The sequence below is a fragment of the Nanorana parkeri genome, unplaced genomic scaffold (genome assembly GCF_000935625.1).
Source record: "Nanorana parkeri isolate BGI_ZX_2015 unplaced genomic scaffold, ASM93562v1 scaffold2816, whole genome shotgun sequence".
NCBI lineage: Eukaryota > Metazoa > Chordata > Amphibia > Anura > Dicroglossidae > Nanorana > Nanorana parkeri.
Window position 1 is genome coordinate 81,697 of NW_017309084.1, and position 14,409 is coordinate 96,105.

The 14,409-nt window shown below is 37.4% G+C and overlaps 1 protein-coding gene across 1 annotated transcript; it reads right to left on the minus strand.

Annotated features, from left to right (window-relative positions):
- Positions 1-5,620: 5,620 nt before the first annotated feature.
- On the minus strand, positions 5,621-13,121 carry LOC108802352 (1-phosphatidylinositol 3-phosphate 5-kinase-like; the record flags this gene model as incomplete). Its single annotated transcript, XM_018574216.1, has 4 exons — positions 5,621-6,109; positions 9,503-9,577; positions 12,638-12,899; positions 12,993-13,121. Coding segments are annotated over 4 exons (582 nt in total), but the record flags the coding sequence as incomplete, so codon positions are not given.
- Positions 13,122-14,409: the final 1,288 nt, after the last annotated feature.

Here is a 14,409-nt window from a genome sequence, read left to right on the forward strand (position 1 = left end):
AGTTAAAATAATTGGATATGCAGTAAATCTACATAAAGCAAAGTATATTAACTATATGTTACATCCCGTTTATCGATTCAGGAACATATTAATTTACTACAGGTTCATTTTGAACAGAATTTTAATACAGAAACAAATCAGAGTAGGGAAGCTTTACATGGCATCTAGAAAATATTTCTAATATGGAACAACTACATTTCATAGCAGGGGGTAATCATGATTTTACACAATCCGTCAGTAGTAGTACAAGAGAGGAGATTACACAAAGCTGTCATAGAAGTTTTATAAGATGCAGTTGTGCCATTGTGCTATGGAGTGTAACATGGTTTGTCAAGGGGATGCCCTTTAAAAAAAAAAAACAACAGCTGGAGGCAAATGATTTGCTGAGATAAGCGGATGAACATGCATACAAATGATCAGGCAGTTTACATTAAGATCTATAGTTGGAAGACGCAACACTGTTCTATGCTTGGAGAGCTGAGGCACATCACTAGGGAAATAGATCAGCCAGAGTTTATTCAGTGTGTATAACACCACTTGTACTTTAAAATTAAATTGGATAACAGAACAAAATCCACATGACTATAGCCACCAGTATTGCAATTCACTTTGTAAACCGAAGGTCCATTCTGGACAAAACGATTAGATTACACAGAACAAAATACCAGTATTAATGGTTTATTAATATCTAAAGTGGAACTCCAGGCAATTATAATAAACCTTTAGTCACTATATGTAATCATTTAAAAATATTATATTATACTGCTAGTAAAATGCCTGAAATATATTTGTATTATCTTTCCACAATGCACCTTACAGCAGATGTATTTCTAATGTGTTTATAGGTATTAGAAGCAGAAAAAACGGGGGAAGAGCTTGCAGTGCTAGTAGCGCACAGGGCGGTCTTTACTGTGTTAATGGTCAATAAAGAGGCTGGTAAAACAGGAAACTGGACAGATTCATAACAGGCAGGTAAAACAGTTCATACTTAAATGTAAATTGTGTCTTTATCAGTCTGGCTGGAGTTCTGCTTTACTTTGCAAGGTGTAATCTTCATAGTCCTATAAGAGCATGGCTAAGTACAAAGGAACATATAATCAAAACCTAATTAAACTTATCACAGTGCATTTGAGTTTGCTTTAAAGGGAAATTCCCAATTTTGGAAAAACATTTTTCTTACAAATTTAAAATGTACATTTCTAAATGTTTTTGCATTGGAGCCAGTAAAGCACTGCAACCGTGATCTCCTGCAGAACCTCTCCAGTCCATGTCCGTACCTCAGTATGGAAATTTAGTAACATGGATAGGAGAAAGAATGAATGAACTACAAGCAATGTGATGTGACCACAGTTGTAGTCTATTGAGAACTAACATTTCTTCTTCTGCGGTCACTAATTGGACTAATAGTTTCTCCATACACGGATCCTGTCAAAGGATATATAAATGGTTGATGTAGCTGTGTGGGTGAGGCCATACCTTTTTATTAAAAAAAAAATCCACATGAGCCTGTAGATAGAACCCCACAGTTCAGGTAAGTTGGGGAAGGGGAGCAGGAGGGTGGAGGTGCAATCTGACCATGTTTCATGTAACATCCTGAATATGGGTTTAACATGAAACATGGTCAGAAAAATAAACATAAGCTGGTCATAAATTATGCAAATTTCGCACAGTGGGTGCTGCTGTCGGCACCTTTTCAGCCAGCATCCCTCGATCGGCTGATCAAAGGAGGCAGTCAGAAAATCTTCTAACAAACTGAGCCGACAGCCAACGAGCTGCCGCCTCTACTTGGGTATTCTGAGAACAAAGACACAATTTCAGTAGCCAGTGGGACACCATAATGTAACAGTTACACAGAAACCAGCGAAGCTCAAAAGGTGTAAACACTAACTGAGCAAATATAGAATGCTGTTTAAGCAGAACAAATAATAGAGCAAGTGCGCAATTGTAGGAAAAATATGTGTACAGGAAAAAAATGTGTTTTCATGGAGTTTACAAACTGTGATAAAGTGACTTGAAATGAGGAACAGTAGCAGAGGTAAAGTGCTAAAAAAAAAGCCTAATAAAATTCTAAAAATGTTTGACCAAAGTATACTTATACCACATATGGTAATGACCACAATTCAAAAACACAATAATACCCGTGCAAATCAAACCAGCCTACAATCGTTAAAACACCCCCCCAAAAAAATAATCTTAAAATGTTTTAGAACACAGCTTTCTGATGACGTGAAACTGTAGTACATAGTGTACATTTATATTTTTCAAGTAAACCTAATCAATACTAGTTTACTGATTTTATAACTTGCTCTATACATAATTTATTAGGCAACAGCATTGATGACTACAGGTTATAATGTTACAAATGCCCAGTCCTAGCTCAATTCCATTTATTTTGGTGTTCTTTTCATACAAGCTGTGTTCCTAAAGCAATCCTGCATTGAAAATAAAAATACTAACTCATCATTTGAGCAGAACATTACACATACAGGTGCTGTACATTAGCTCAGCATTTTTAAAAATGCCACTGGAACGTGAAATCCGAAGTATTCTATTAAAAAAATCCCAACTGCATTTAGCAATTCAGTGCTTGGCCCTGCTAATGCATGCCTCCCTGTAGGCTCATTGCTGTAAACAGAGGATTTACTGATCAATAGTGAGCTGTGGGAGGTGCCAGTTTCCTAGATGTAGTTGACATTTTTTAAAATTGCAGCCTGGGTTATGGGATTCCCAGAACGGTCAAGAGGCTTGCTGAGGAATGCGAAGGCATCTTGAGGTGTTAGCTATTACATCCAAGTGACTGGCAAGTAACATTATTTCTGTACTGGTACCTTGTAAGAATCCCTTAAAAAACACGGAATTGTGTGTTAATGTAACTCTTCAAGGACACTTGCTGTGTGGGGAAACTACTACTACTAGTCTGGCCTATTTCTTGATGAACAATGACAAGCACATTCAGAATCCTTTCCCTAGTGTAGAAATCCTATCCCTGGGTTCACCACCACTAGGCTAGTGTCTCCCCAACTGCAAATCCCTAGACATGACATCTTTTTGCTGAGCAAACTTATACAAAATAAGACCAATTTATTCCCTTAGGTGCATCTACTTGTATTTTAACTGAAATACTCACCCAAACCATTTTGTTCTGATTTGAGAGTTATGGGACAGGAATAAATCAATGTGTAAAACAGTACCTGGTATGTTAAACCCCCTGTGTTTAGATCTACCTCCATGAATTCCTCTACCAAACTAATCCACTTACTGACTATGGTGCTGCTGCCGCTTGTTGGGATGATAAACTGACTCAAGGTGTTGACTTCATTGAGAACAAATAGCTTAGTAAAGACTGAGATCACTGGAAAAACTACACAGTAATGAACAGTCTATTTACAGCAGTGATGCATGTTAACGACCACCAAAAAAAGTAAGCATTAACTGGATAGAAGTCTTCAAAGATACAGCCATTCGTTAGTTCCCTAACAAATGGCACACCTACTTGCCCTTTCTGATCTTAACAGCACAAAAAAAAGTCCAAAATCTTCTAGACAAAAAGTCTAGCCTGCCACCTAACATGTTAGGAATAATTTCAGAGATTTAGGGGTCCATTTATGAATCTTCTGCCCAGCCCTATGCTGAGAAAATGGCGCAGAGGAGAATGAGAAATTCCTATGCTCCTTGGCTCCATCTAGTGGCAGGAATGAAGTGCGAATGGTATTCTCCAAACATATGGCTTTGTGATAGATTTATAAATAGACTGCTTGAAGTAATGTATTATATATAAAACATCATCATATCTATAAAGATCTTACGCAAGGCCTCAAATTTGGTAACTGTCCCCCAAAATAATTTAAAACCATCTTACAGTCTGTGACTAAGAATTTACAGGTGTAAGTATATAAAGCAGTATTCAACTTTAAGGTGTAGTCCAAACTTTTTCAACTTTGACTTGTTTCTCTGTATATTTATTTAACTGCATGTAAAACTGTTACTTTATGCCCTGTACTGTTGTGTGATATAGATATTACTGTGACCATCTACATACGTTTTGGTCTTCCTTTTTTTAATAAAAGCACACATTCTTAGCTTTCAAAGCAACTATACACAAGTTTTTCAGACCTACCTTTTTAGTAGCATAACAAAATCATGAGGTCAAATACAAAATGTGTAATTAAACAAACTATTTTAATAACTGCACAAGTATCCTGTCCAAACAGCAATCACATAGATGCAAGTGTGCAAATATTGCAAGACATAGTTTGTTCTTAGACACTTCAAAAATGCTTCTCTGAAAAAATAATAAAAAAAGTACTTTCTACAGCAATATAAAACAAAAGTAAAAAGGAGCACAAAGTATTAACTAGAAGTATTTGCACTCTAAATAAAGAAATATTTGAAAGGCTTTTGCAAGAATGGATAATGCATGTGTCAACCTACTTTTAAAACTAATACTGATGAAAGGTTCATTTAACTTTTTGTCTGCATTTAGAACTTCACAAGCACCTTCTCTTATAAGAGAACTCATATGACCTAAACAATAAATCTGACTCATCTCTAGGCCTGGTGGGGTAATCTAGGAGCTCTGGCATTTACTAGAAGGGCTGGTGTGAGTTAGTATAGGTTAGTTGTCCTGTATGATTAAATGATTGTTGTCAATACACATGAAGCATCTGAACTTATTACAGGAGCTGTCACTGTTGTTTTATTTTTTAAGAAGCATGCCTTGGAACTTCTATCATTCTTCACTGCCTAGTAAGCCACTGACCAAAAACAAGCATGTGCATATGTGGTGAGACATGTTTAGGGTTAATAACTCACTATTTAGTGATTCGGTGACTTGCAATCTACTGAAGTATAGGAATACCAGCCCTGAATTTTGTACTTTGAAAAAGTCACCGGGGGAAGCCTCCAAACTCCTATAATAACTGGGACCATGCAAATACAACTGATCCACCGAGCTCGGCAAATTTTAACAGTTGATTTGTACAGACAAAGCTTCCTTTATAATTCTGGACTTTCTATTCCAGCCCCATACACCTCCATGCTGATGTGCTTAACCAACCATTCTAAAAGGTCCTATGTTGTGCACCACTGTTCTGTGTGTGTCATTCTGCTGGACGCAGGGGTACATGGTGCAAATTCTTTAGACTGATGGGTATTAAGACCTTTAGAACAGAAGCAGCAGCACAGAGCTGTGTCATAATTATACTACTAACATGCTTAACCCAAATCCACCTGAAATGTTGGTATAAGTTCTTTTGTAAGACAATGCCGGCAATACATTAAACTATCTATAACTTCTAATAATAATTGTAATTATTGTTCTCAAGCTCAAGTCCGCAAATATCAGACTGCTATGTACGTTAGCTTCCAAGAAGCAACAGTGAATCCCAAAATTGGAAGAACCAGTTTTTCATTTGTGTATATTAACATTCGTCATGGCAGCACATAACCCTGGCGCTGTTGTATAAACATGATGAATGGCCACTTAAAGACAGAAATGGATTTTCCAATAAAGTCCTCGAGCAGCAAAAGCAGTACTGAGATGAATATATAAAGAGATGTAAAGACATAAAACAGATGTTTTGATGCGTATGGTTTCACCCAGATAACTTAGGCGGCTGACAATGTCTCACATAAATATACAGGAGACGATCTTGAAGCTATACATGGGGAATTTGAAGATACTGGCTGCACAACAGCCACCATATTATCATTTTCTGTTACTCAAGAAAAGTTCTCTTAAAACAGAATTCCATTTACTCATGGTCCTCATTCCAAAACAGGTATTTACAGATATAGATCTACAGTGTTGTAAAACAAGTCCCAATTTTCTTTATGTATAAACAATTAAATTTGGTTTTTACACATCCCATCAATATTCTACATTTGTAATTAAAAAGCTGTAAAGATACAGATAAAATCTAAGAAGAAAATATTGACTAAAGTTCTTTTGTGCTGTAAAGATAACTTCTAGGAAAAATGTCTGGTCTTCTGAACTAGCAGTTGCCTCCAAGACCCGTCCAGTGGTCAGGTACCATCAGAAAATACTTATCCATTGCTTCACAGAATCGAGTCCGATACAGCTCTGGGGATACCACAGTTGGCATCTTACCTAGGTTTAAGAAAACAAGATAAATGGACATAAATAGCAAATAAAATATAAATTTTTTTATAGAATTTTTTCTTCCTTTGCAAAAATGGGATAAATAATTCTGTAGGTTATAGCAAATGAACCTACTGTTGAATTACAAACTTACCAAACCCTACTTCTAAGGTTCTGGAGAAGGGGCATTTACTAAAACACAATAGCCATGTGTAAGATGATAGTGGAAAATATTCTGCAAAAGTGGGAATGTAGTTTTTTAAAACTACCAATTCTTCCAAAAGGCATTGGTGATCAATGATCTGCAATATATGTTCTGCCTATGTTCTGGCATTAACCACTTCAATACCAGGTGTTTAGACCCCCTTCCTGGCCAGGCCATTTTTCAGTATTCAGCGCTGCGGTACTTACATTTTATTGGGTATCCGGGCATGACAAGGGGCAGAGTTTCATAACTGCTCTTTTACATTTAGGAGCATCCAGTTTTTTTTTATTGCAAGTACCATGTAGGTGAAGTAATACCTTTGGAAGGTAAAGTGGTACTGAGAATATATTTTAGATGTGCAAATGGATAGGTAAAGGTCATTTGGCCAAACAGTGACTACAGTCAAATCAGCTGCAGTCAGTGTTTGTGTATTCTAACATCGGTGGGTTCTAGCTGCCAGAATACAATAGCTGGCAGGAGAGATTCCATGATCACTAGCATGAATGGGGGAATTGAGCTTTTTTTTTTCTAGTTTAGCCCATGGGGCTGAACGAGAAAAAATAAAAGTGTTTGGCTAGCTTTATTTAGTGTTAAATATTATAGGCTTTCTCTACCCTGCTTGTTTCCCATTCTTGTAAATGTTTATGGTAATTAGATTACTTATGAAGAGGATACACTTTGGATTGATTGACTTACATCCTAAGCAATGTGCCTGTCTCTTATGGGCAGGTGTTATTATATGTGAACCAGTTTGCTAAGAAAGGGCATCTGTATCCTGTAACACTGTGCTAAAAATGGTAACTGGTGCAGCAATAAATTGGATGTTTAGGGTTGATGGAACTGCAACAGAGAATTAACTCCAGTGTTGTTCTCTCAGAATATCTCTGATTTAAAAAGTAATATCCTTTCTGACTCTATGACATCCGCACAACTGCAATATTTCCTGAATGGCATACATCGGTCAAATGTGGATTTCAAGTTGTTATAGAATTCCACTGATCATCTAGCAACTAGGTGACAGCAAATGATCATTACACAGGACTTCCAGTCATATCCTGAAATTACTTTTATCATTCTTAGCCAAGTCTGTAAATTTTGGGATCTATGTGAGGACACTTGATTATTTTAGCAGTAACATCTCCAATAGATGTATGCATTGTCAGTATAAGGGCTGCCATGACATAATGCTACTCTTAATATAAAAGCTTTCATCCAACATACCAGAGAGCAACATACAGAGGAGCACATCGCTTGTCAAGTTTGAAAATAAAGCTCGAGTTTAGAAGCAAAATGTTATTACTAGTTAAGCAGTTAAAGAAATTATGGCTTTTCAAAGTATGTTTGGTTTACTATAAACATTTATAATTACCCAAAGTAAACCAAATATATTCAATTTATGTTGGATAGGTTGTATTCTTTGAGATAGTACCATAAAATGCAAGGTGGGAGAACCTTACCACATACATGGGATCTACATCTAAATCTCTGGTCATTAAAATGACTAAAGTAACAGTGCTTATAAATAGCTATCAGCATAAACTGTCTGCACATAACCTGCTTTTCGTGCTCCGCCAGTGTTGCCCTGAGCTTCCCTAAGCTTTCTCCAGTCCCATGCAATGAAGAATCAGCACTCACTGCACCCCCAACCCACGATACAATCCCCAGTGACCTATCAAAAGACAGAAGCAGTGTCACATGGGGAGAGTGCATATGCTTAGGCAAAAAGCCAGAAAAAGAAGATTTTGCACTGACAGCTTGTGCCGTTAGCTAGCACTATTACTACAGATATTTAAAGATGGCTTGTGGAATCTATGCCCAGAAAAGGCAAGCCCAAAGCAAAGGTCCAGTTATCAGTGTTGATGTGTAGGATTTCTCTCACTTTTCTTTTATACATTACTGACTTGAGCTGATGATGAACCGGCTGCAATTCGCATTCTGGGTGCCGCTGTTGACACCCTTCCGCCTGGCATCCCTCGATCAGCTGATAGAAGGAGCTCGTTGGAAAATTCTTGGCTGAACGGAGCTAGCAGCCAATTAGTTGCTTCCTCAGTCAGGGTAGTCTAACAGCGGACACGAATCATGCTGTAATGCACTGGATCACATAAACCAAGCCTCCTGCGTTACGGGGCGCGATCCAGTGCGTTCCAGGCAGGAAGTGTGCTGGAAATGCACTGGATATGGTGTGAATCCACCCTAAAAGAAGATAAACCCATAGTGCCCTGTGAATCCTTTGTAATTCATTACATTTTTTTTCAACAAATACTGTATAAATAAAATACAAAAGACAAATCATTAGTCTAAAACCTTATAAACTTAAAAATAAAACAAAATTGGCCAATAACAATGACCGGTAATAAGCTCTTTGATAACTGTATTGCACAACTGTAATTCTAATAGAGACACTGTGGATGATATAATGATTGATATAAATAAATCTGACCACTGTTGTCTATAATACTGTTGAGTACCTATAATACTCTAGAGTATAGCTTCATTCATTTATATATTTTCAAAATAGGTTTTATTCATTTCTGGACTTTGGTCTGTAGGAAAAGTTCTCAGCCATTCTTTAAACCGCATATAGAAAGTTGCAGGTATCAATGTTAAAAATTTTATTTTAATTATACGAATTAGGCATTCTTTTCCTGACCTGACATTCAACACTATTACACAAAAAAACATTTAAAGATTTCAAGAGGTTTTATAAAACCACACATTACTATGCAAGCACACAGCAGGTCTCCCCATTATGTGTGTCTAATGTTCACAGCGAGTTTTGTTATACAGAGCGCTGCTTTACTGATAGCTAATCAACTGTCAACTAATGCTTGGCAGAGCTACCTACTCACTAAAAGCAGATTCATTCATCACATCCCTTCTCCTGAGCAGCAAATAGATAATTCCAGCTACTTAAAAGCAAACACATGAAGGTAGTGCATACAAATTAAGGCCACTAAACTACAATCATGTGAAAACATTCACACATACACTTTGCCGGTTCTTTTACATTACTCATTAATATTTCACTTACAGTTTACTGCTTTTATCTTAGTTACCATCTGCCACTGGGAAATTATGCAGAGGCTCTGAATGTAATGTAGTAAGAAAACACTGCCAAGTCATAATAGAAGGCAAAGTATTATTATATAACCGATGTTAATTGCTACAGCAAAAATCTAGATAAATGGTCAACTAACCTTGACCACCCAAGATGCCAGTAGATTTGACAACCATCTCAAGTTTCTTGTCCCATGTGAATGTTCTGATGTAATCTGTCAGAGGGCAAAAAGATTTGGCGTTAATAATACAAAACATTAAAGAAAAAATTCCCAGTTAGACTAACCAGTAACTGTATTTCTATGAATCTTCCAAGACAGCTACGGAAGATATGATTGGTTCCCCTACTTGAGGAAACACACACACTATCTATAGCCAAAACATTTCTTTTAGTTTTGGGTAAAGTGGTGAAGGTTTAGAACCTCTAAAGGGTTTTTTTGGCAGTTTGTGTCCCAGAAGGAAGATTTCTTCTCACTTATTACCCTGAAGACATAAGAGGAAGAGTGACATTTTTTTAAAGTGACTTCACCTGCTGTTCCGGTAACATTTTCCCAATCCTTTCTGCTGCCAATGAAAACCTGGGCAAGGAAAGGAACTCAAATAGCAGTTAAAATCTGCCAAAGGTTTTACATTTTCCATATTCTATAAAAAAATGGCTATAAATAGATTTCAATGTGGCTCATACTTCATAAGCAAATAACTTATTTATAAAGGACAGGAATCCAACGTTCCAGAAATGAGACATTTCTTACGAGATTGAAACTTATCTGAATATACTGTTCATATACCATTTCATTCAGTTTTTTCAAATTTCACTCTAATAGCAATACTTATAATAAACAAACAGTCTGAATGGTGTTGACCTTTTAATGCCAAATACTGAACGTTTAATAATCTAATATGATCTGCTACACATTACTGAGATTACAATTAGAAAAACAATGAAAACAATTTAAATAATCTTTCCGCTCTTGTAATAATGTTAAAATAAACAGATTAAGGCCAAATTGGTATTCTGAATGTAAAACTGTAATAACTTTAAAAAAACATAAAGGTAACCAGTTTAAAGGCAAAAGATTATTCTGAAGAAACAGCACAGCATGTGCTAGAAAGGTTTTCACAGGCCAAAGCATTTTATCCAAAGCAAAAAAAAAACAAACAGTTGTGAAAACCAGTACATCAAGCAAACCTCGATATGCAGTTGAACATCACCTGCATCCAGGTTTCCCAGGCAGAAGTCCTAGTTAGTAAAAGTAAAAAAGACACGTGGTAATCTGCTACCTTCAGGGGAGAGCAGAAGTTTCTTGAAAAAAGTGTTGCAGGAGGAGAAGCTGAAACATTGATAAAGTGGAGTACACTTACTGGTGCTTGCTTTGGATAAAATGTGTTGCTTCACTATTCATGCAAAAAAATGTAACGTTCGTAAAAACAGATGGAGTAAATGGTCACCCTACCAGCTCTTTGCTGAATACCGAGTACTATAGAGGGCATCTCTCCTACTGTTACATTAAATAAGGGCACATTTCAATTCACTTTAAATGAGCAAGGAAGGTGACTGCAGAACTCTTGCTCCTCCTGTCCTGGGGGCAGTATAGTATATAGTATAGTGTAGTGTATGAATGCAGACACAGAATACTGAAAACCTTGCCATTTGCGTCTCCATAAAAGCCAGCAAAACAGTTTTGAACAGAGTAGGCTGTAAAATAGAAAAGGAGTGTCTCTTTCCACTACTTAACTTTACAAAAAAACATTTTTACTTCTGTCTGTGTTGCTGTTGGAGATTTTTCTGTCTGGTGAAAAGGTAATCCCGGGATAGGAAGTAAAGGGAAATTTCTGTAATTGAGCCCCTAACAAGTAAAAACACAACAGAATTTCTAATCCTTACCCATGGTACCCAAAACTAAAAAAAAAGTGTTGGCTGTAGATACGTATACCTAAACCTTTTATCCAAAAGCTGAAATTTAATGATTAAGTTCAGCAAGCAATTTTAGAAAAAGGCATGGTATCAAGAGAATAGGGGCATTTTCCAATACCACAGATTTTAAGAAGACTGAACTTGCAAATTAATTGCAAAGAAGTTAGATTCTCAAGCTCATCAATAAAGCTGAACACCAGAAATTGGCAGTGGATTATAAAAAGGTAGATGATGCATCCCAAATGAGAGATAAGCTTAGGTTATGTTCCGAGAACTCACAGTCTTGCCATATAGCTGTATTGGACGAGAGTCATCTGGGATTCCAGTCAGGTAGATTGTGTTTGTTCTTATTATTATTGTGAAGTGGAACACTTAAAGCCATACAAGTTTTTCATTAGGGCATTAACGTAAACACTATTAAAATATGAATTATTAAGATGCACACTGCAGTGATTGACAATATATTAAATTGCATACATATTTATAATGCCTGTCCTGTGTTAAAGAGAAATACATAAATAAAACGCAAAACTTAGCCGTATAACGTTAAAGGCCTTTATTCTACACTGAATTTAATCCAGTATATTATTCTCTACTTATGCATGATCTACTGCATAGCAATGTAATACAATGTTCCTAATAAATCCCTGGATGCATCCTGCTTACTGGGAACAATTCACGATGGTAATGGCGGTATATAAAGCAGAATTTTTTTTTGCCACCCAGATGTTCTCTTGATACCAAATGAGTACCCTTTGAATGCCACTATGTACATGAGCATGTGCACCTATTATGGGTGCTTGATAAGTAAATATGAACAAAGACAAAAACTTAGGACCCATTCACAGCATAGCTAGCGTGCCCTTCCATGCACTATGTGCAATGCCATTCATATAAATGGCACCCCAATGCACCTCCCAGCAGCCATGCATTGCAGCACATGGTACTACAAGACCGTCCATGCGAAAAAAATATAACTATGTGAGCTAGATTTTTCATCGCAATGCAAGGTTTTACAGTACAGTACCTTGTGCTGTGCTTCAACACACATCACAAGTGGGTGCACAGGGTGCCATTCAAATGAAAGGCAATCTAGCACACTGTACCACACACTAGGTGCACTGTGCAATTGCCTGCGCTAAACGCACATTTACCACAATGCTATGGTGTGAATGGACCCCAAGTATAAAAACAAATTTTCTAATTTAGGAATAGTATTGAATAGACTGTTTAAAATTCACTTTCTTATAGGATATTGTGATCTACACTAATGAATGAATGTTCAAAATTTTAAAAAAGACAAATGAGACGTAACCAAAAAGTGAAGGAAACATCCACAAAACAGCATTGATTTACTTACCAATGATTCCAACTACAAGTTCGTCAGTGGTGTCATCCCGTCCCACTAAGAGAGAGTAGTCAATGATCAGGTGGCTGGATAGGAAGTGGGAGTCACTGTGTATAGAAGCTCGGAGAACAGTTTTGCAATGTGACCGGATGTACAGGGGGTTGTCACGCACCAGTTTTAAAAGATTTTCATCCAGCAACACAACATCACAGCTCTCCTTTCCCGTGTCTGTCTTTACATTCCGGTTCCTCAATGAACCTTTTAGATCAAAAACCTAATAAAACCAAGGCATAACATGATTTGTTTTAGTGCCTATCAAATATCTATTATATGATGTACAGAAGTATTTAGCCTCATATTTTGTTACCTGTGCCATTTTTCTGCCATAAAACAGGTTTTCCATGACTAGCAGATCCAACTTCTTCTCTGTGTTGTTCTGGGAATTCTTGTAACCAATCCTGTACACTCCTAGAATCTTAGCCAGTGCTGTTGGTCTCTATAAACCAGAGGGAAATAAATATAATGAGCTGGCACTGAAAATGAGCAGGACTAATTGGAAAAGAATAAAGTTAATCAGAACTACAGCAAATAGAGAACTGTAGGACACATGACTGGGGAAACAAAGATGGGAAAACGTCATGAGAAAGTAAACATCTGGCTGAGCTATGGACATATATTAAGTATTTACATATTGTGAACAATAAATCAGCTATAAAGCAAGCCCTCACTGACCTCGGTAGCTGTAGGCACTCTGGGGCAATTCACCCTTAAATGTCACATAAAAGCATTGAAATTGTCTATGTTGGTTCCCTTAACACTCTGCTTATGATCTATGTTTAGGAAGTTTCAAAGCTCATATTCTACTTGTTAAGAATATGTAATTAGTAGTGGTGCACCTATACCAAGTATTTTGGCGAGTACTAGTACTCGCCCAAATGCTCCGATACCTTCCCCGATACTGGAACTTTCAGTCAGAGGAATATTTCCTCTGACAGGCAGTGCTGTAGGGGAACATGGAGCCGGCTTCCAAGGCAATCAGGAAGCCGGGCAGCGAGTAATGACCCCGGCTTCCTGACTGGCTGGGAAGCCGACCCCATGCTGATTGGCTGGGAAGCATGTCATTACCCGCTGCCCGGCTTCCTGATTGCCCGGGAAGCCGGCTCCATGCCAGAGGAAGCACCGGTATTGGTACACGGTATTGGCGAGTACTGAAAGCAAAATATCGGTACTCGATACCAAAAAATTAGTATCGGTGCATCCCTAGTAATTACCCCAACCCTTTAACATGAAGTACCAAAAGGCAAAAGATTTCGACAAACGACCCTGTGGCTTTGTAGGCAAAATCTCGCAGGATCAGACACAGGTTAGTACAAGACTGCCAGGGGGGGTTGGGGCCAGGATATATTACAATATACTATAAGTGTATCTGCACCAAAGTAACACATGTTGATATGACTTACATTCAACATTCTTTAGTTTTTTGAAAGCATCAATACTTTTTATGAAGGTAGTAACCCCATGTGTATGTATATAAATATACAGTGGCACCTCATTCACAAACTTAATTTGTTCCGCGATTCTGGTCACAAACCGAATTTGTTGCAAACTGAATCAAACTGCGATCAGACCGCAATCTCGACTAGTGGAAGCCGCAACAATGTGTCAGAGCAGGGAAGATGGCTGCGGTCGTGTTCATCACCCGAAGCGCAGTTCGTGAACAGAAGCAAGATTTTACCGAACCTCCTGTTCGCGCACAGAAGCGTTTGTGAATATATATATATATA